The sequence below is a fragment of the Struthio camelus genome, chromosome 3 (genome assembly GCF_040807025.1).
Source record: "Struthio camelus isolate bStrCam1 chromosome 3, bStrCam1.hap1, whole genome shotgun sequence".
NCBI lineage: Eukaryota > Metazoa > Chordata > Aves > Struthioniformes > Struthionidae > Struthio > Struthio camelus.
The window spans coordinates 95150642-95173637 of record NC_090944.1 but is presented as its reverse complement, the minus strand read 5'-3'; the positions used below and the strand labels follow the sequence as shown (position 1 = coordinate 95173637).

At 40.2% G+C, this 22996-nt stretch overlaps 2 protein-coding genes and 1 long non-coding RNA gene across 11 annotated transcripts in view; 1 reads left to right on the top strand and 2 right to left on the bottom strand.

Moving 5' to 3' along the window:
- The window catches only part of RYR2 (ryanodine receptor 2), a 469316-nt gene extending 464100 nt beyond the window's left edge, over nt 1-5216 (bottom strand). For 5 of the 9 annotated variants that reach the window (XM_068939250.1, XM_068939252.1, XM_068939253.1 and 2 more), the window contains exon 1: nt 4927-5216. In XM_068939250.1, the coding sequence (XP_068795351.1) occupies nt 4927-4974 (48 nt within the window). In that variant the 5' untranslated portion in view covers nt 4975-5216. The remainder of the gene's footprint in view (nt 1-4926) is intronic. The other 4 variants (XM_068939254.1, XM_068939259.1, XM_068939256.1 and 1 more) reach the window with 2 other exon arrangements.
- On the top strand, nt 4418-6788 carry LOC138066813 (uncharacterized). The gene is made up of 2 exons (XR_011140314.1): nt 4418-4598; nt 5778-6788. It is a non-coding gene; the product is annotated as an uncharacterized lncRNA (long non-coding RNA).
- A 13210-nt stretch (nt 6789-19998) lies between these two features.
- The window catches only part of MTR (5-methyltetrahydrofolate-homocysteine methyltransferase), a 73389-nt gene continuing 70391 nt past the window's right edge, over nt 19999-22996 (bottom strand). The window contains exon 34 of the mRNA XM_068939244.1: nt 19999-21555. The gene's annotated coding sequence lies outside the window, so the exon portion shown is untranslated. The remainder of the gene's footprint in view (nt 21556-22996) is intronic.

Here is a 22996-nt window from a genome sequence, read left to right as displayed (position 1 = left end):
GTTAAGGAGCACCGTGCATTAAAACACATTCAGATACCGAAAGGCAAAGAAGCCCTTTATGCCTCAGAACATTTGCCAGCTCATTCACGGGGCAAGAAAGAAACTTCCTGGGTGGATCGACTATTCTGTTACATGTCTGCCTTAACCTCCGCCTGACACATCCGATACAGACAGCCTCCAGATGCAGAGCACTGAACAAGACAGTATACAGACTAGACAACTGATTTTATCCAGTAAGATCATTCCAATGGTGGTATAAAAACGTTTGTCAAACGATTTCTCAATCAAAAAAAATTTACATATAAAATGTTTGCGTATTATTCCCAAATAAAAAAAAGGATGAAATGTCCTAGCTAAAACCTGATCACTACAAACAGTCTGTCCAGCTCAATTCCAAAACAGAATTTGAGAGCATATTCAATATCCGTACTGCAGTGCAGTGCCTTAGAGAGGAAGGTACAAACCCTGCAATCTCAGCCATGCCATCCCTCATGTGAGCTGCTAAACAATGGTTCTCCCGTGCCAGTCCCTGGTGAATCTTCAGAAGCCAAATACTAACTACAAGAAATACTTTTTAAAATAAATAGAGGCTAGCCAAAGTGGTTTTTGGTGTTCTTTCCTTTTAAAACTGCTCCTAATATCCAAGGCTGCTTTTGAGCCTTTTCCTCAGTGCCCATTAGCAGCTGTGTTTGTATGTTTGATGACTGCAGCTCCCAGAATCTAACATACTATGGTAAAGTACTTTAAGATTTGCAGTGTATAAAAAACATTACAGAAAAAAAAACACATTTCTATTCCATTTCATTGTGAAATGCACACAGAAACAATTATTCTTATGGTTGGCTACTTAGTATTTAGAACAATTAACATGATCTTCAGACTGTGTCTGTCCAGGTTCTTCTAGTTCCATAGTCATGACGTCATCATTCAGGATCACACCTAAGCATATGATTTCCATCAGATGCAAAGTGGCATTCATTGTTTAAATGGCATCTTAATGAAGAATATCGGGAACAGAAGATAAGCAACTCTGGAATCACACAGTTCTTGTCCTTCAAATGAGACCATGTTACATTCTTCATTTCAGATTGAAGAAAAATTCTCTGATATCCGCTCAGTTCTCTCATTATCTGAAGTATTAAGTCCCAGCACTGAGTTAAGAAAGTCTTTTGTGCATCAAACATGAATCCTAAATAACACTCAGTTGCAGTCAGAAGTACTTCTCCAGTGTTGGAAAGTACCCTCATACTTTTCTCCAACAGCCACGCTCGGAAGAATTACAAAACCACGCAGAAAATAAGGCAGCACAGAGTATGTTCATACGAGCAAGAGATTCTATTTTACTGCAAGTTATCTATTAAACAAATGAAAAAAAAGCATTAGTGGAGCACACGCAATGGAATATCAGCATTCCTGTCTTTAAAAAAAGACATGGAAAGGAGACAACAAGTCCAGTAGATCTGGGGAAATGCGCTGCTCACACTGATTATGCTTTTGACTCCTCACAGGCATGTTTGCCTTCACCACCTAAAGGGACAGTGAGAAAGGCCATAACCCTGTCAGCCGCACTTCAGTGTGTCTTGGTGGTGTGAACTGCCATGAACATCTAAAAGCAAATCTGCCTCTAATTTACTCCACAGCCCCAGAAAGCCGTACCCACTGGTATCAGGAAAACGCTCATATCTAATGAGTAGATTACAACGTCGTTCGTCACTCCTAGGTACATAACTGCTTCCAAGACTTAGGACACCTTTATCCAATATAAAGGATACTAGATACACTAGATAAAACAATTGCAGTATGTCAGCAAAATACTAATTCCATTATCAGCTTACAAACCTGCTCCACGACAACGTCTTCCCTTATGGGGGTTCTGCACGAAGCAAATCAGTCCTTCCACGTCTGTGTTATAGAAGGAGCCTACGCATTTAGACTAAAGCATTTTCTGTTCTCTCCTGTAACTCTGAATTATTTTCACTGTGGACAACCTAGGCATCCCGAAAAAATAAACATATCATTCCTAATATTAACTACAAATATTTTATACTCTTGAATGAGAAGACTGAAGAGTGGGAGTTCACTTTGTACACGTCTTTCATGTTAACATTTTTAAAAACTGTACAGGGAAGCATTTCCCCCCCCAAAACTAACACAAGCAAAAGCAAGACCCTTGCTCTGCTCCCTTCCTCTTGGGCACCACGTATGCATTGAGTGAGAGAAGTCAGTATGCCCAACCCCAACAAATGATACACGTAACATAAGGCTACCTCCAATCGGAGTATTCAACAAACTAACGGGGGAGCACTGTCCCTGGAAAAGCACAAACTTCACAGGACTGTAAAAAAAATTTCCTTGGGGAGAGCCCAAATAGCACAGCAGTTGAATTCCAGCCTGTGTGAAGGACTCTCAAACAATTTAAAGAGTTGATGCTTCCAGAAATCCAAGGCAAGCCACATTCACTTCTTCCAAAGTGACATGTCAAACTCAGATCGCTCCCAAAAGAAACAAAAACCCACCCTAGGCAGCAAGTTTGTTTGAGGAAATGCATGACATCACTTCATAACAAAATAAATAAATAAAAGCACCAAACAAAGAAGAGGAATTATTAGGCAAAGCAGGAATGTGTGGAGAAGAAAAGAAAACAAAATTACCAGTCAAAATCAATCAAAACAGAGGGCAAATACAAATTCAGTTTAGTAGTTTAATGCAAATAAATATGGAATGTGTGGAAGAAAATCCCATAATCCTCTTTAAATATTAAAAATACTATACTGTGTTTACATTCCAGGGTAAACTTTAAAGATGCTAGAGTAATTCTGAAACATCAGAAGAAGAACCTGCATCTTAGAAAGTTTAGCAGTATCTAGCAAAAGGAGAAAATACAAAGAACACTCCTTACATGTAGTGAGTGGGTCTACAGACATCCTGATTAAGGTATTAAAAGCACAAAAAGCTTTTTCATTTGCATAAGGTGTTCTTTGAAAACTTGTGTTTACCCACAAAACCATTCATGCATTTGTCGGTCCCTAAAAATAAACAACTAAAACCAGAAACTGCAGCAATTATCAGGTAATATCCCATTTCCAGTGCTTTCTATCCATGCCATTCTGAAAGTTAAACACATCTCATAGCTTAGAAAGCCTGCATTAATATTCTCTAAAGAATAGATAAAAGAAAGACTAGGTTGAGAATATGTTTTAAAAGCAACTTTTCCAAGAAGTGTTTGTAACTTAGAGAAGCGAAAAGAAAAGTTAAACCACCACATACACACAGCTATGGATTAGAGAGTCAAAACTTCACAGAAAAGGAAATTTGTCAGGCCCTTTTTCTTTCACTACATTAAGGGGAAAAAATGCCTCAGTTTACCATGTTCTTCAAGGTCACTTTGCCACCAGCACAACATTCTGAAATTTTTTGAAGGCTAGTCTAAGGTGAGGATTGCCAAATCTTTATTAAGCCTGACACACATTATCTGGAGTGTTGTTTTACGTAATGTGCTGCTGCTGTCAGGTGCTGTAGCTTAACATTACTCTCTATGAGCAAAGCAGCATTAGCATGCACACTGCTTCTTTTTCCCCTATTAAGCATTCAGATAACAGCACTTCCATGAGCTCAGCTTAACATTTAAACCTGCAGTAAGCCCGTCATCGTGGAAGTCTTCCAGAAATATTTAACAGTTAGAAGTACTAACAATAAAGCTCACATAAATTGAAACGACACATTTTCTTTCAAAGAAATATTTGTGTTTTGTCTTTGAACGTTAGACAAGACTACAACAGAAGTCGCATACTGCTGAGAGGAAAAAAGTTGGCTGCCTTCATGCCAGTGTTGCATAACAGCACTGTATCCCCAGTAAGACCAGATTTCCCAGGAATTCAAAATAAATGAATAACGAGCAGCATGTATATCTATTATTTTAAGGTATCTGACCGAAATAAACATAAAAGAGGGAGATCCAGGATTCACAAAGCTGCAAAACTCATATGAACATGCTTCACATATGTTATCTATGTGGCTTACTCCCTCCCCCTGCTTTAATGTACTTTCTTGCATGACGCTAACCATGAAGGCTTCCTAACGCAGACTGTACTACATAAAAAAAGAAAAACGAAGCTAAGCTTTGCCATGCAGTTTCAGTGTCTCTACCCACAAAACGTCTCAGCAATTTCTTCAAAAACTGTGACAGGATTTGTGTACAGCACCAGTCAAATATGCCCATCTGCAAAACTTGCTAGGATTGTGCATATAAACAGCGCTTGGGAGATGGCCCAGAAGGCAAATAAAAGCGTCGCTTGAAGAAAAATAAACCAGATGATAAGCATAAATGCAACAGTGCAAATATATGAAGTAAACTGAGGGAAGAAACGCTTCAGCACCTTAACATGCCTTGGATTGAAAAAAGAGAAGTAAAGAAAGGATGCTCGCACCAAATTTAAAAAAAAAAAAAAAAGTGTTAGTCCGTGCCCAGCAAGGAGGGAGCCTGCAAGTTAGCGGGAACCTTGGCGGGGAGGAGGAGAGGAGATTTTTTTCTTCTTCTTCTTCTTTTTTAATTCTATTTTTGCAAGAGGAGCGCGACTGCAGCTCGTAAGCTGGGGAGGGTTAGTATCCGCAATACGCGGCGGGCGGGCGGGCAGGCAGCGCGGAGGGGTCCCGGGGGAGGCGGCGGCGCCCTGCCCGCGCCCCCCCCGCGAGCACACCGAGTTACCCCGCTCCGCCGGCCGGCCCGGGGGGGGCGCCGCCACCGCCTCCGCTCTCCCCCCCCCACGCAGGCAATAGCCCCCCACTCCCCTCCCCGCTGCTGCACCCGCGGGCCCCCGCGCCCCCCGGCCCTCCTCGGGGCAGAGTCGACCCCACGGGGGCTCTTCCTCCCGCCCGGCCCCGTGCCCAAGCCCGCGCGGAGGGCGGGCAAGCAGGCGCGGCGCTTACAGTTCGCAGGAACTGGATCTCGTCCTCGCCCTCGCCCCCCTCGGCCATGGCTCGCTCCCTCTCTTTCTCTCGGGCGCTGCTCGCGGTGCCCGGGCGGGCGGCGGTTGCCCGCGGGGAGGCGGTGGCAGCGGCAGCAGGAGGCTGACGGCCGCGCCGCACCGGGCTGGGGCAAAGCGTTGAGCGCGGCGGAGCCGCGGCGGAGCCGGCAGCCCCCCCAGCCCGGCCCCGGCTGCCAGCGGCGTGTGCGGCACCCGTGCGCCTGCAGCAGGTTGGCGCCTCTGCCCAGCCGCCTCCGTGCTAGCACCGGGCACCGGGGGGGGGGGGGGGGCGGTGTGTGATCAGCCGGGGGAGGAGCTGCCCGCTCTCCCCCCTCCCACTCCCCGCGCTGCTGCAGGTGATCCGCAGCCCGCTCCCCCCCGCGCCAAACCCGCCGCCCAGCGCCCCTTGCTGGCTGCTCCGCGGAGAGCCGACCGACGGCGAGCTGCGCCTGGCGCTCCCCTCCCTGCCTGCCTGCCGCCCGCGGCCGCCCGACCCACCGGCCCCGCCACCGCCCTGCCACAGCGGCCGTTGCGCGGCAGCCGTTGACGGCCGTTGCGCGGCGGCCTTTGGCGGCCGTTGCGCGGCGGCCGTGTCAGACGTTGCCCCCTCACGGCCCCGGCGCTGGAGCCCCGGGGGGCTGCGGCTCCTTCGGGTATTACCGGGGATGCTTTGGCGGCCCCCCCCCCCAGCTCCTGGCCTCCCCGGGCCAGTCTGTTCCTCAGGAGTGAGCCCGTTGTGAATAAATAAAAGTGCGCCGCACTGAGAGATGCCTCAGCAGAGGGAGGATTTAAGTGGTGAGTTTTTTTTGCCAGCTGACCGTATTCTCTGGTAGAGGAGAGGATGGGAGACACAGTGCGCGGTTACGCGAGGCAACTACAACGTGGCTTCACCAGGCGTTAGCCTCTAACCATCACGTGAACGCTCCGAATCCAAGGCAAACGAGAGGCTGTGTAATTTAGTTTCCTTGAAGGATTGCTACCCTGCGTTTACCACGAGGTAAAGCACACACATGGGCAGCTACCCTGGAATAGCTCATCTTTCAGGAGCGTTCGTGCAGCCCTACCTTTAAAAGGAAACATCATTTCTAGTAGTGGATGGAGGAAGTGGGCCTCCAACAGAAAGTTGGGCAGCCGGTAACAGCAGCAGGACTTCTGCGGTCGATAGCACACGGGAATAAATACAGAGACACCGCGCTGGTTCAGGGCAACCGTCATGAGGTCACAACAGCAGAATATCTTAAAAAATAGTGAGATGAACATCATATCGTGGGCGGAGTAGTGTACATGAAGAACGCGTAGCTGCAGAAGGCTTTTGAAGGACCAAAACCAGTAAACATAATGAACATTATCACCGTAATTCTGGTGACTAGAGAGCGTGGCTAGCATACTGAAGACATAACTTTCTTGAGAAGCCATACCTGCAGTCTTTAACCTTACACCTTTCAAGGACGTCGCGACAAAGTAATACTAAACATTTCTTAAGAGATTTTATTGTTACTTCCAGCAGTAGGGAAACTGTTCTGCTGACAGATTGGCAATTTCAAGAGCAGCCAAGATCCGTAAGGTTTGTAGAGCAAGTAATGTATGAGTATTTAACACAGAGGTTCTACAGATGTACTCCAGAGTTATGACAGGTTAAGCATTTCTTTTCATAATTTCCTGTTTGCAGTTACTGCTAATTTGTAGAGATTTTTACCTCTCAGACTTACTCTCTTGACTCTTGGCTGAAAATAATTTAATAATTCTAGAATGATGAAACAGCAAAATAAATGTTTTTTGTATTGTTACAAAATTACAATATTAAAACCTTTTAAACATCCCTTTCTCCAAACTATTTAGGTTGTGAAGTTTTTCCAAAACAGCCCTCTATTAGAAGAAAAGGCTTCTGAGTTTGGTAAGCTTTGAATCTTTATAATATTATGTTTCACGAAGGTGTCCTGAAAATAAAATTTCAATTACACGTTAGCCCATGTACAGAACAAGTCTGGTTCCACACTACAGTTTGGAAAATGTATTTCAGAATAGTCATGGATGGAAAGGTCAGTTCACATGCAAATGTTTACAGGATCCAGCTCTTCTTTAGATCACAGACCATACAGGATGCTTTCCATCTTTCTTTTGAGTAGTGGATTAAACATCTGCTGTGTTTGCTGCAGATAAAGCAGGGACATTATAAAGAAAATAAAGAAAAAAGGGTTCACAATAGTTTACACAAAAAAATATACACCATGGCATCAATGGCCAAAACTTTTTGTACAGTTTTTAGCAGAACATTAGGAGATAATGAAGTAGTTCCAGAAACCGTGGAACTGATGAGACCTGGTTCCCTATAGCTTTGAAGCTCATAATTAGATTGCTTGGTGTTTAGCAAGAAACAAACTCCAGTGGAAGCTTCTCCACGCTATGACAATCATATTTTTCTCACACGCAGATTTGTTGCTGTCCAATATAGGTCAAATTTATACAGCAGTTTTTTCTGTCAGCCGATAAGACTTTGGTATTTTCTTTACTGAAGTATCCATTTTCATGAAATGGCTAGGAACTAACCTTTATGATACTGTTAGCCCTCTGTCAAATTTGTTGAAATTTCTCAGTTAGTTCAAGAGATACTATGCAATAACAGAAAAACACACACAGTACATGGCTACATAATCTAATTTGCTTAGGGAATGAGCTAAAAGCAGTAGATAACAAGAGATTCTTCTGGTAAGTCTGTGAACAGAGGGATAAAGAGCAAATGTAGTTGGAAGCATGACCTCATGTTAAGTTGTTCATCCAGGATTAATATTCCCATGTGAAGACACCAGACTGTTATATGCATATACACACACTAAATGCATATTAAATATAGTTATAAAATATGCATAGAATATAAAATCAGTGCTTGCACAGAAAAGCCTAAAGAAACTACGTAAATTCCTAACCCACATCTTTGCCTTCCTCTACATTACCTCTCCCATCAGCTACAATGTGTGTGCCTCTCCCCTTTCCATCTCCACAAAATGTACAGGCTTACTCTTAACTGTGTGAGAAGATCAGATACATTTTCTAAATGGTCCGGATATTCGAATGGAATTGTGTTTAAAAAGGAATGTACTACCGTGAGGTTTTAATCAATACTTATATTAAATGCATTGGATAATTAAAAACAACTGGTTGTTTTGAAAGTGGAAATAACATAATAGTTTCTATCATTACATGAAGTTATGTAGTTTGCAGGTTTGTTGTTTAGATGAACTAATAGGAAAATAAAATAATACACATCCTCCATAGCTGATATCCGCAAGCGGAATTCAGTGGAACTGCTTTTTTTGTGTGGATATGGAAGTATGGGGCACTTTGCTACAGGACTGCCGGTCCCCATTTTCAAGATGCCAGTCCACCCCATAGCAGTTAATTTGTGTTCCCCACTCTCTGCTCAGTTTCCATCTACATTACATCTCATTATGCCCACCATTTTCCAGAAGTCTACAAATTTTTATTAACATTAACTGACAACTATGTGTTCCACAGAAAAATGCAGAAAAACAGTGTCTACTTCTGCCAAAACAACCCAATACCGATTTAGGGAGTGACAGTTTTTAACAAAGCCTCTGAAGATTAACAAAAAGGGAAAAGAGAAAGCTTTTTATAAAATGTTCTGTAGAAAATGTGTCATTCCCTTACAGTTCTAATCTATGTTTTATTAGTTAATTAGTTGTCATCATGAGTATCTGCTCCTTGTTCCTCCTACCTAGAATCAGTCTTCCAAATTCTCAGTCCAGACATTCTTCAACATCATGTGTGACCCTGCTGCTCCACATACACCATTGCTTTTGTTGCCATATCACTTTGTTCCTCTTACAATCCCAATCAAAATCTGCCCATCACAGCACATATTTGTAATTGTCACTATGATACATTATTTCCTTTCTGCATTTTCCCTTTAGACAGTTGCTGCTATTACCTTGCTTTATCAAGGAAATGACACTGTGAGGAACCATAATGTGCCATTTCCTCCTCCTGTCAAAAAAATTGGGCCTTGGTGTGATGCAGAGCCAGTGTAGCAGCACCAGCGCAACAGTGCTTCTGAGACACCTTAGCAGGATTCTCAAATGAACATAAATTGACAGTATCATAAGAATTTTAACACTTTAATTTCATAAATTTTAATGCCCTAAATTAGGAAGTCTAATATGCTGTTAAGATAAGATGCATAGATATGATGGTATGCACGCACCCAAAATAATTAAATTACGTAAAACAGACAATTTCAGCTGTCCGCAATCATAATAACAGGTACTGTGAACATTCAGTATTCAATAACACAAAGGGAATTCCCAGGCGTTTCTTCATTTTCTGCCCCTAGTAGAATATACTACTATGCTATTTTGTATTCTCAGAAGCACAGAATAAGATGATGCCTGTAGGAAGAGAATGAGGGAGATACTATCCTTTGTTCCTCACACGCTTCTTTCTTACAGTATCTCAGACTTTTAAGTTATTGTCAGCCAGATATCAGTCTTGAAAATATGTTATTCCAAACAGTGTAAAACTAAATGGATTGCTTCTCCTATCGCATTTCATAAATCAACACTGCTGTGGCCAAGGAAACAAAAGCAATGTAAAATCTATACCAGTTTAGGTCCCAACTGTGACTAGGAAACAAAAATAAGATCAATAGACCTAATTCTGCATTGAATTTAAAATGAGATTTTATTGCAGATTAGCAGAGGTTAAAGAAGCATAATTATACCTAAGACCAGGTAGTTGTATGCCTGTCATGATCTCCCTAGAGTTCAATAATATACTGCATTTTCCTTTAATTAGTGTTCATACTGAACACACAAGATACTGTATAATTGTTAATTGCATGTCTACATTAAGCGTACATACTGTACTCTAGACACAGCACCTATACAAAATATATAAATCTCCAGTTTACATCCTTCAGATTGGAATTCCATCTTTGTGTAGCCAATGACATGGAAACGATAGGAAGGTAATTCTAATCCTACCAATAACTGATGTCACTCACATGTCAGTCTCTCAGTCAACGCTGTTGCAAATAGCTGGAGATAAGAATCAGGTTTTCAAGATCTTTCAAAATGTTTTCAAGTAAGCATCTAGATTTTCAGTATTCCTCATTTATTCTGAAGGAGTTCATATTTGAGTACCTTAGCAGGTCCCTGGAACAAGGAAGGGAAAATCCCTCCTTTTTATTATTAATATCCAGCAATCGGCTATTTAGTCTTCCAGTAAAGACCTACATGATACATTAAGGAAACTTTCATCCTCGGTCCCTAAAAGGACAATTTTGGTATAAAATTCAGTGTAATATTTAAGAGCTCTAGTCATGTTTCTAAAGAAATATTAGGCAGTTTGTGGGAGAAATGTTAACAGTCATGAAGCTACTTGATGAATGGAAATAATTGTTAGAGATTTGTGTCTCTCAAAAGAAACTTGTTTCAGGTGGCAGTTCTTTCCACACTTTCATTTTCAAAAAGAAATTTTCACTGCTGTAGCAGATTTGCATTTTGTTTTGAGAAGATGTAGAGCAGTATTTTCATGCCTCCTCAGATAATGAATTGTATATGGAGGGACGGGACCAAGGCAGAAAGCACGAACCCTGAAAATAGAATGAAACTTCTGCTAAGAGAAAGTGAACTCTGCATCACAGATATTAATCAGATACTGGCTAACAATGGTGAATGTTGTCAAGATCTGGAGAAGTAACCAATAATCCCTGTGTCTTTGAAGAAAAGGAAGATTACTTGCATGGGGAAATGTTTAAATTACTTAAAATGTTACAAATTAATGATGAAAGAAATTGATAATCAATGTAAACGTCAGTTGGACTGACCATTCTGCAGTTTAATATCCTTTATGCCAGCAGTTGAAACATACTTTTCTCATAGATAATTTAGAGAGGTGATGATGTTAGCAATAGCCCAGAGAAGCTGTCAGAAAGGAAGGAAGGAAAAATGGAAGAAAGTGGAGGAAAGGAAGGAAGAAACTTTTAAAGGTCTTTTGATTGTAAACGTTGAATCTGCAAACCACAATATCTTTAGATTATTATCTTAATATTTACCTTTCATCTGCCATTTCTTGTTTGCTTTTTCAAATGTATCATAACATAAAGTCCAGGACTGGAACATTCACACACTTCAAGATACAAAACTACCCAAAATTGAAACTTCAACTTAAACCTTGGATCCATAACTAGTCATAATGCAAACATCTCATTTAAATTGTGACTATGAGAGCACAAGTACTGGATTATAACTGTTACCAGGCAAACTGTTCACTGTGAACAAATTATTAATTTAGCTTTTTGAGTCAAAAAGTAGCTGCAAACCGCTTTACTAATATATTTGTTATTCACAAATATAAATGTTCAAAGACATTTTGCAAAAAGTGCTGGCCACAGTTGTGAGAATTATACAATTGATTTCTATCTTAGAAAATTTGTTATTAGCTTTTGTGGTGCCTGTGACATAAGTGACAGAGCACTGTTTCTACTTCCTCACTGAGCGATAAAGTCAGAGGGGTGAGCAGTAAATATCATACGTAAGCACAAATAACCTTGTCCCCATGCCAGTGCAGATAACTGAATGAAAAAAAGACATTCCCTATGTACTCATAGGAAAAATCTGTCATGAAGCTACATTTTCCCACAATTACTTGACTAGACCAGCAAAAATATAGGCCCCAGATTTCACTGTTAAATATAAATTTCTTAAACATAAGATAATTAAACAGGGTAAGGTATTTGTTCTTCTTTATAATTACGATGAGTTGATTCCAGAATCTATTACAGACTTTCTGTAAGTCTTCTAGTGTCCTCTACATGAGCTACTCTGCCTGGAAAGGCATGCATGAGCTATAGTTTCCCTTTTTGACATTAAAAGCCACAAATCTAAACACCACTGCAGTAATGCAGAGGAAAAAATGTTCAGCTTTTACCTCAAAATTAGTCTCTGTAGCCATTAAGAAGTGAAAGCTCTGTGGAGGTAATACAGGCAAAACCACTGAGATTACATTCCAGTCAGAACAAGCACTTAACTATTGTAGATACGGTATCTAGACAATGATATATGGTAAAAAACCCAACATTCAATTGCCCGTTTCACGAGTATGAATTTTAAAATTATTAATTAACAAAATTATGAAACAGAAACAAATAGATTTATTGAAAAACAATAGTTAATTTAAGTGAGTTGGAGAGCTCCTTAATTGGAGTCCTGTGTTAAGAATAAAGAATAAAGCATTAAGAATAAAGCAACACATTAACAGTACTTCAGACATTCTTGTTTGAGCACAAGATTTATATTTACTATGGTTCAGTTACTTCTTTAATTAAAAAGAAAACTGTTTGCTGAAGGTTTGTGAGGAAATTATATTACATAAATATGTTGACATTTTACTTAGGCACTTACTATCTCATCCCTTAGCACTAATAAAACACCTCACCTCTAGAAGCTGGCAAGTGCCTCTTTATGTGACTGCTTACCAAACAAAATAAGGAGAAATGCTGGATGCACCTGAATCAGAATTTATAGATCTTAATACCCAGAATTCCGAGAAGAAGGAAGGATTTGGGGTTTTCTGTTGTTATTTTAAAGAAGTATACGTTTTGTCATATTAAATTGGACCTAAAATCCATTAAGTCCAGTTTCTGGTAGCAAGCAAAGAACTGCTGTACATGGGAAGAATCTAGCTCTCCCTTCCATTCCAGGCATAAATAGTTGATCTTGGTTGGGTATCCCTTTCAACATCTTTGTCATAGTTGATTTGTAGTAACAACAGATATTCCTATTACGTACGTAACTCTCTTTTAATCTTGCTTAAACCTCAGTGACTGGTGCTAAGTTAAACAACACACTAATCATTCAGCGTTTCAGAGATATTTCCCACTTCTTAATTGTATTGTTTTATACCATCATTAAGATCTCAGATGTGTCTGCTTTTGTAGAACTGTTCACATAATTTTCAGGAGCACTGCTTTCCTCCAGACCTTATTCTTCCTGTTCAAGGATCCTGCTCTGACTCATGTAACTAGGACTGACCCCATAGTCAAAGCTCCTTTATGTTTCCCAGAGTATGGGATTTTGACAGCCAGTTCTAACATCCCAAGTCATATTTTCTCTGTATATCAGCTAGGGTTCTTAACTAAGATGCTCCCATTCTCCAAGATCATCTGTTAGCAGAGACTAATTTCATATTCACTAAAACAGTAAGTGAATATCAGTTAATATGTATTTCCCGTCTTTATTTTTGCTTTTTCTCTATTTGAACCCTAAAATCAAGGATAATATTTCAGTTTCTTTCTTTTCACATCTTTTAGTGCATGGTTCTTTCCCTAACGATTAAACATCTGCAGTCTGTTCATTTTTGTTTATATGACAGTGCATTGTGTGCTTTATGTTACAGCAGAAAAAAAAATCACATAAAAAAAACCTTTACCGTATAAAATAACTATTGAAAAGCATTGCCGGTAAACCACTATAAACAGGAATTTTTGCATCACTAAAACCAAAAGAATCACACCTAGCCCACTTAAGGCCATCTTCTCTTTAAAATTACCACGATCATTTCAAGAGCTTCGGAGATCTTATTAGCCTAATTGATTAGGGCTAACATCCTCATAACCAAAGTGTGAAGAGGCCAGCTCCGGGCAGACTGGGTCTTTCCAGCTGAGTAGAGCAATAGTGCTTGAAGCAGTGGGACGCTGGAGCACCATCCATCTTCAATGTTTCTAACCCTTAAGCAAAGCAGGGAAACCGCACTGCAGTGTTGCCCACTTAGAAATCAGAGGCTTGTAAAATTCCCACATTTCATTCCAGGCAGGCAGAGTTTCAGTTGAAACACTCAGCTTTACATTAAAGTAGAACCCCCAGGCTTTTCTGCATCTCGTAAATGGTGATTTTAATTATCCAATTAACATTTACTTTTTAACAATACATCATGATTTCTGGCATTAACAGCAGCTATGTAACTCTGCTTTCTCTGACAGCTCTGCCTAATCTGCTTATTGAACTTTATTTTAAAGGCTTGATTCCATACTTGCCTCTGAGCATGTGTAGTCATTGACACCAGCGCTAAGTGGGTGTAAGGCTCTCCCACGCCAGAATGATAGCATTTTACACCCACGTTACCCAGATGTATATCACTGCAAAGCAGCAGAGAATAAGAATTTTATGTTTTGGAACAATATTAGTAGACTTTTGAGCTGACTGTAACAGGAAACTATTACAACAATCTCGTACACAATTAGCAGTGGAACATTCAGGTTTGTGCTGATTTAGCAGAAGGCAACAATTTGTTTGTTGTTCGTTGCTTATCCTGCTAACTAGAATAAATAATTTGCTCGTCCATTTCAGTTCCTGCCTAGTGATCCTAAAGCATAACACTAACATTCTTCATCTGTCTTACAACACGGACCAGGTATAGTGAGACTATACATATATGTGAGCTAGCATTAAAGGAAGGGCAGAACTAGCAGTGCAAATACAGCAGCACCAAAGGCAAAATCTGCTCAGAATTAGACCTTCAGAACGATAGAACCAAGACTGCTTTGCTCCTATTGCAGGAATGTGCTTTTATTACCAGAAGACAAGCTCCCATTGAAGCTCGCACCAGGCAACATTTGCTATAGGATAGCTATTACCTGCAGTGATATTGCTATTCTTTTACACACACACTCACACGCACGCACTGGCTTGTATGAACAACAGGCAGTTGCGTTGGGCTCTTCAGCTGTATTTCAGTGTCACTTGGCTACAGGGAAAGCAACTGCAGGTTTTGCATGCAGTGGCCCATGTGGCCCCTTTGGATCTGCTTTCAGAATTTGCAAGTAATCTTTCACTGGCAAGATAAAACATTCAAGTGACATGTTTGTGCTAGCCAAGGAAAGGAAACACAAAGCAGGACATTTAATAAGTCTTGACATGAAGCTTTGTCATTCAGGTAGTCACACAGGTAATTCTGTACTTCTTCTCCCCTCAAGTTTGATCCTCTGTTGTTCTTTTAATGTTATTTTTGCAAGATGTCTCAGTACTGCTGCAATTGCAGGTTCCCACAGTCCTTGAAGCGCATTATCCTTCACCACTGGTGAAAGAAAGAAACAACCCAGGAACTAAATATATACTGATTTTCAAGGAGGCAGCTATTTGTAGTGATGTTTCCATGCATCTCCATCTCCCTTGCAGTGCTTGCATAACCACCCCCTCCAAGCTCTGCCCATTGTAAGTACAGCTGAACAGTAATATTAGGTCCATTTGAAGTAACATAGAAAGCTAACTTTATCCAAAGAGCTGTGCTTTTTTGTTTCACTCTATACAGACCAATACACAGCTTTAACTTTTGCCAAATTAAAAGCAAACCCTCTGAGATTTATGTAGCGTGCTTATGTCCATGTCCTGATAGAGCACCAAATGGTGGAGAGCGGAGCCTTGGAGAGGCTGCTCCAATTTGAAAATATGTATTAGAGCAGTTTTCTGCAGACAGAAAACATTTTGGTCTCTGATTAGGGCTGGGAGAAAGTTGTTGCGAGAGTATTTCACTTCTCTTTTCTATGATTATGTAATATTTGCAGGTATACAAGAGAATTGTTCTTGCTAGTTAGAGACAAAATGTTAATTGCTGCTATTCTTCATAAGCTTCATGAGAAATCCAGGATAGGACGCCAGTCAGCAGATGTCCAAATGGTTGGGTCATTTCCCAAACAGGCAAGAGAACTTTTTTTTTTTCCTATCAAATGACCAGGGAACTATATCGATTTTGATAGAAAAAGCGCGTCAAAAGTATTAATGTGAGCATGGCAATGTATGACAGCTAGATTAAGAGTTTCAAAGTGTCCATTCAGTTTCACAGTGAACACTCCATTAAAATAGTTTGAACCTTTTATTAAATAATAGGAAAAAATGGAAAAAAATAAAGCATTTTAATTCAAACAGTAAACACAATTTTCATTTTCCATTCCTTTAGCTACATAGGAAAAGCCCCTGCTAGTCTGTGTTAAAGAGAGTAATAACTGTCCATTTGGGGCAAAAAGAAAGTTAGTTGAAAGCAGCAGGATCTGGCAACCGTTTACAATATCCAGCACTACTTCTTTAAAACAAGATACAGAAGGGGAGAAAAGAACAGAAAACAGAAAAAAAAATCACTTCTCTTTCGGTGCTGACTTTTACTTTCAACTCACTTGCACCTGGAAAACGGCAGACCCAGCACGTGGTCTTATCAACCACTCCAAAACCTGGCAAACTTCTAGCTGCCTCCGATGATTAAAAGGCTGCTTTTAGCTGCCCTTTTAGTCATGGGTTCACAGCAGTGAAAGAAGACATGCCACAGTCTTTAATCAGCTAAGTCACACCTCTTAGGAAAAAGCAGACACACAGAGGTCAGAAAAAGACCTGTAAGAAGAGGGTAGGAAAGAAAATGGACACATGAGATAGGAGGTGATGGTGAGACCCAGTTCATGTTTATTATATATCATGGATTTAGCTTAACTCAGGAGGCTGATGGCACCCTTCCCTCTGTCCTCAGTTGAGCCTATATCAGGAGCCTAACAGGATATCTGTTAGGATCAGGTGCTGAAGCTCCTGTCTCATCTGTGCCTTCCCTTACTTTCAACATTTGTAAGCCCAAAGGATCAGTGAAAGGGGAAAAGACAGTGGATTTACTCACCATGTTTAATTATTTTAGAAAGAGCAAACAGTCAGTCATATATTTCGATAAGTTTTCACACAATGCAGTATTTTACGTATTCTGCTCCTTCATTATTAAATAGAAAAAAAAAAGTCAGTCTCGCACTGCTTAAGTACTCAAACAAAGTGGAAGCAAATAGATCATTGGAATTGGACTAGAGGAAAAATTTCAGCACAAGCAAAGATAAGCATGTCATTTCCTTGAACCTCACAACAATCAATTACTGTATTTTTCAGAGAAGTAGAAAAAGTCTATTTTTCTCAGCTTCCTTAGGTTATCAGATTTGCCCTGTGGTGTACAAAAGACACTAGTTTAAAGTCCAATTGGATTCATCCTTGCTTGGTTTTGATCCCACAGAATCTAGGCATAGTAAAGATTAGACCTAGAGGTATAAAGATTACCAGTTAACACAGTGTTACTGACAGTTGTACTTTGCTTTTGTTCAGATTAATTTGTATCCATCAACTACCCTACTACTTCACAACATAGAAAGTAACTGTGTGTCTTGGACATTTTTTAAACTGGTCATCAAGCAACAACGATTTTGCTTTATTAATTTCTTACTATTAATTCTTACTATGCTAAATGCTTTTTCTCTTTAAGCATACATAATTCAAAATATTAATGCTGAAGATTTTGCAAAATACATATTAGAATTTTGTTTTCACACAAAGGGCCTGCTCCTACATCTCATTCTTCTGGATGACACTGTTACGATAAGGTTGCACAAATACAACTTCTGTAGAAAGAGAAATCCAAACATTTATAGACAGTAAGCTTCTGCTTCATATGCAACTGACAAAATATAAGGGGATAATTCACATGAACCTGCCATTGCCCAGCACAGGTAGCTTCACTGAGCTTGTGGCTAGAGTAGACAAGTCATTTTCATTTAAAACATATAAATAAGTGAGCCCCATCTTTTTGACTATAGCATGAACACAAACCAAATGCTCCCAGAAAAGCCCTTTCCTACAATAGCAAGTAAAGTACTTCCAAAGTAGATTTCTCAGGGAGACTGTGCTTTGTGACATTAACAGGAAAATACACCTCTTTATGTGCTTGCTGCCCTTCTTCTAAAATGAAACAAAACCCAGTGCGTGTCCAGGAAAAGACAAGCAAGGCAAAGAACAAAAAGACAGGGCAACAGCTCCCTGCAGGGATGGAGCAGCAGGACACATTTGCTAGATGAAGCAAGGTGCTTTGTGGGGAAATAAAGTGTACAGGCCTGCTCTGAGTCACCTGGAAGCTGTAACAGGCAGCAGCACCACATCCGCAAAGGCTGTGCCTCCTGGGGAGCGTAGCTGGCAGCAAGGAATGATAGAAAGGGCGCTTTCACTAACATCCTGTTCACAGAGAAATACCAAGTGACAAGGAAGGTGATACTGACCCTGGGTACTCTATATTGTTGGGATTTGTTTTTGCATACAGTTCCAACTACTATAGCATGCTCAAACTGCAAAATTACATTACAGGTCATTAATTACATGTCCAGGGTAAGTTGGAAGGATATAGATACACAGGACTGTAATAGAGCTGTGTGACTGAACACAGCCCCTGCCACAGAGGCAATAGTCAGTACAGGAGCATCTACAAGAACACTGTTCCATGGTATATACTTAAGCACACTAGAACGAACGACTTTCAATACTAGACGAAAATTTTTGACACTTTTTGCATTGTGACACAGGAGGAGAGCTAAGAGACCTAAAGGGACATCAGCAATGCATTACCCTATTGAAAAATACAGGGAATGTGTTAGTGAAAATGCTCACAAGACTGAAGGAAGTGAGCCATACCTCACACTTTCACGAAAGGAAAAAGTAAAAATTCAAGTCTCTTTTATCAGTTAGGCCTTGGGGAAAGGGGGAGGGGAGGAGAGTGGAGGTGAAAGAGATTTCTTCTCTAATCTAAAATCTGTTGTTTCAGTTTGATCCTGAGCACACACAGAAAACACACTGGTCAAACCACTGATGTTTCTTGATAACACCATTCATAGCAATTCACTTTGGCTATGCTCCTATCTCTCGTTTATGTAAAAAAAAAAAAAAAAAAAAAAAGTTTAGAGGAAGGAAATTCTAGAATTAAAGGCTGGGGGGAGCAGGAGACATATAGGAAGGAGCCATCAGCACAACACTCAGCAGCATACACCAGGAAAGTACCAGTCCCTAGGCTTGTACTGCACTACCTGCATTTCCAGCAAGGAGTTCCATTCCATAGGATCAAGATAGGGCACATGCCTACACTGTTAGGGCATAACTGATATAGTAAAGGCCTCCTGAGATATCCTGGTGAGATATATGCTCCATATCATAGGAAAGCAACACCTTCTACCATTATTATTACATCTGGAGCAAACTGCTTATCTTGGCCAACAAACTAGCATCTTTCCTATTTATTATGTCCTCAATTTTCCTTCCTTAGAGCGTAGAGAGACTATCACACTTTCTATTATACTGTCTTGCATAAGAAAACCACATGAAGTAGAGGTCTGTGGTCCATGGGGTTGCTCAGCAGTTTGCCCTGAGAGTTATGATTTGCCGTTCAACTTACAGTTTCTGCTCACACTACTAGCACTTCATGAGTAGGCACAAGGAACCTGAGCTCATGCCTTGCCATGATGTAGTTTTTCTCATCACCACTGAAACTATGTTTCATTTGTTTTGCCCTAAAAAGCAACTAAAAATTGTTCTGATTATAAAATGCATTGATTGTTGTTGGTGTCTGGAAAACATAACCAAGGGCCTAGTGTAAGTCTAATAAGCTTAGACTATATGAGGAGAATCTAGTGAAATACAACAGACACTTATTGAAGGTTCCAGTGTATCCATAGGCTGGAGTACCAACAGGAAATACTTTTGATGTCAGCTGTCGCTTTCTCATTCCTCAGTTTGCCAGAGGGGAAAAAATGCCTCGTAACAACAAAGTCATTATAAGAAACTACATATGAGAAACCATTAAAAGAAAACACGTCACGCTTGCGCCTTGCGCATCTGTTCTTACACACTCGTGCCCAATGAAAGCAACGTATCAGTATTCTCACGTGATAGTATTTGGTAACAGCAGGCACAGGAGTAAACTCTTTGACTTTGTGTTTTATAGCATCTAATGCACCCAGGCCTGATCCTAAGAGAACACTGTCCTCTGGAAGAGTTCATTCAAATACTTCAGCATTGCCATGCAAGTTCTGAGCAATCTCTTCTGTTCTACATAGGATTTCTCCTCATCACTATATAATCCAAGCACCTCAGAGACGAGCAATAAGCTCATGACTAACATCTGTCACTCAGTTCATTTGAGACTTAGCTCTCCTCCTCTCTCCACAGGAAGAATGGTGCACGCAGTTCTGAATGGGTTTGACGTTTTTAAAATACAAGCATTGAATTAAGGGAGTGAGCGTGCCATACACTTGGAGTGAGAAACTATTACTGTTGTGTCAGCCCCTGGCTACTGAAAACTTCATTTCAGAGGATCAGACATAAGCCCCAAACATGAAAGCATTTGGAAACAAGGCTAATATGATATCCTAGGGAAAACCACTGCACAGAGCAAAACATTTATGTGAGCTAGGTAAGTAGCAACTCCATCTGATCAAAGATTAGATTTGAAAAAACAGTTTAACATCGGAGTCGGGGTTCTATAATGCTTAACAGCCAAGCAAGGAGGAAGTTCCTTGCCCCAACAAACTCAAGCTCTAAGAGTTTAAATCATAAAAAGCACAGGTGGAGCTTGATACTCAAGTAGTCCTTGAAACAAAGACTTCTTACAATAGGAAAGCATGATACAGTGCATTGTTTGACGTGCTGGGTCCCATGCTACGTATCAAAAAAAAGATGAATAGCAGGGCTACAGAGACACCAAACAATAGGAGAAACAAAATTGCATTAAAGAGGGTTAGACAATACCAATAAACAAGAAAATTCACAGAAGCTGAAATCTGATCATAATTTGCTTGTGGAATGAGCTTCATTGTAAAGATGGCTACTGCTTTTGTGTCTCACAATAAAGACCACTGCACTCTTCATGTTGGCTTCCGCTCAGCGAATACTTTTTGTTTCTTTCCTACTCAGCCATGAGAAACCCACCCTTCAGATGAACTTTAAGATGTTTGAGCTTACGTAGCCCACTCACAGGTCAAAAACTACAGCTGAAAAGTAACTTAGAGCTGTGCTCTGGCCCTTTCCTAGAGAGAGCCCTGGCTAGATATAGAGCTATACCATTTCCTCCAGGTGTCCAGAAGATGTGTATATTTTGTTTGCCTCCTTCTTGATAGTAGTCTTCAGATACTCACGCATGTATTTGGAGGTAGCGGTAAACATAAAACTTGAGGTAAAATCGCCACATCTACTGTGCAAACTGATGGCAAGTTTCCTCCTTGATCTGGGTCTGTTGGCTTTTCTTTCCCCTTCTCCGTTACATAAAACGGCCTTATAGGTTTGATTCTCTTTAGTTGTCAGTTATAGTGGATATTTTTAGTCCATAAATTTCAACACTATCTTGAAACAGTGTTCAGCTAAGGACATCCAGTGATAAGAACAAGTGTGACTTGACCCTGTTTTTCTAAACAATATAGATACTGATACTATTAATCTCTCACACTGTATCTATGTTTTCAAACTGAAACTTTCAAGTGGCAAATAATTCAGTAACCGTCTTGGGGTACACAAATATTGTCCCTGGATAATTTTCAGAGTACAGAATTCACCGTAGAGGAGATGCAGTGGTAGGTTTCTTATGCATTTTGAAGAGCTGGAAATCCAGATTTTGAAACTGATATACTAAAGGACGTCCTTGACTATTACTGCTTCTGCGTTTCTGTCTCTACTAGCAGTCTTCTTTTTCTCATGTTAACGTGCAATTTGCTAATTTCTGTTCAAAGAAAATACATTTTTCCATGTTGACCCTGTAACAAAAGAAAGCCATATTTAAGAGAATCACAATAAATAATGCACTAATGCTATTTAGACTTATGGTGACCTTCACTAAGGTGCTGGAACCAAGATAGCTACATTCTGTGTAGAAGTGATCCATACCCAAATACTTGAATTTGTGATAAAATTGAAGCCATGTAAAGAAACAATCCTAATTTTATGTAGCTGGGGCTCGGAGGGAGCTCTGCAGCCCTCTGGGGGATAACGGCCCCGAGAACAAGCTGCAGGAGATGAAAAGATTCTTTTTTTATACAAGCTCCTCAGAATCACTTGAAAGATAGCGTTTTGTGTTCTTTTGCTGAGAAATGATGAATACTGAAAAAGAGAAGCTTTTCATCTAACGGGCAGGTACTCTTTTCCTTCACCAAATGAAAGAAAATATTAAGCCAGTTAAAAGAAACCCTTGGATACAAAGCAACCCTCATTCCTTCAGTCATATTATTCAGTAGTTGAATAACCAGTTTTTCAAGAACGCATAGGCCTAATTTCAGAACTGGATAGCAGGTGGATATGCAATTGACTGCCTAAAGGGAATTAAAGTCCGAGCCTATTTAAATGCCTGATGTGATTAAGAAGTTGGACTGTTGTGTCTTCTAGGACTTTTTAACAGCCCCGCCCCGCAGGATCTCAGTGCTCTTATCTAGCTAATAGGAGTTCTTGAGAGCTTTCAAATCATACCTTCTAGGGCTGTTACTCTGAAATTTCATATACTTGAATGAAATTTTTGCTTACATATTTTCAGTATGTTTACTCCACTTATTTCAGACTATCCCCATTGTTCTACCACTCACTACTTCTACTTCTACTGACTCATTATTCCAATTTAAATTCTACCTGCAAAGCCGGTTGATTTTTAGCTTTTACCCTCCTTAATTCTTTTCTTTTCGTAACGGTCAACTTTACACATACATAGTACTGCATGCCAGAAAATGCACTAAAATACTTTGCATATAGTAAAAACTGCTTTTAGTTAAACAGGCATTTGCAGGAGTTGTTTTCATGACTTCAAAATCCTATTAGGTATCATTCTAATTAAAAGTAATAATTTTTCACATACTGAATCAACAACCATTTTTCCCTAAAGTTGAGAATGAAGCTATACATCCAGCTTTGAGGTTAAATTCTTCAAAGTCATTTCCCTAAATTGCTTGAATACTACAGAAAGTGACATTTGATCAATGTCAAAATGTTATTCCACAAGCTTTTAAAAGGGGTATATGAGAAGACAGATAGCTGCCAAGGTGCCCAGGCAGAATATTCAGCCCTTCTGGCCTCTCCTTGTCTGAATCAAAAACCACTGAAATCAAGGAACAGCTTACTCAAATGGAAGGAAGCCTCCAAAATCCAAGTTCTGTGAAACAAAAGACCTACTGTACTATGAGTAAGTAGATAAAACAGATGAATAGTTTTTTC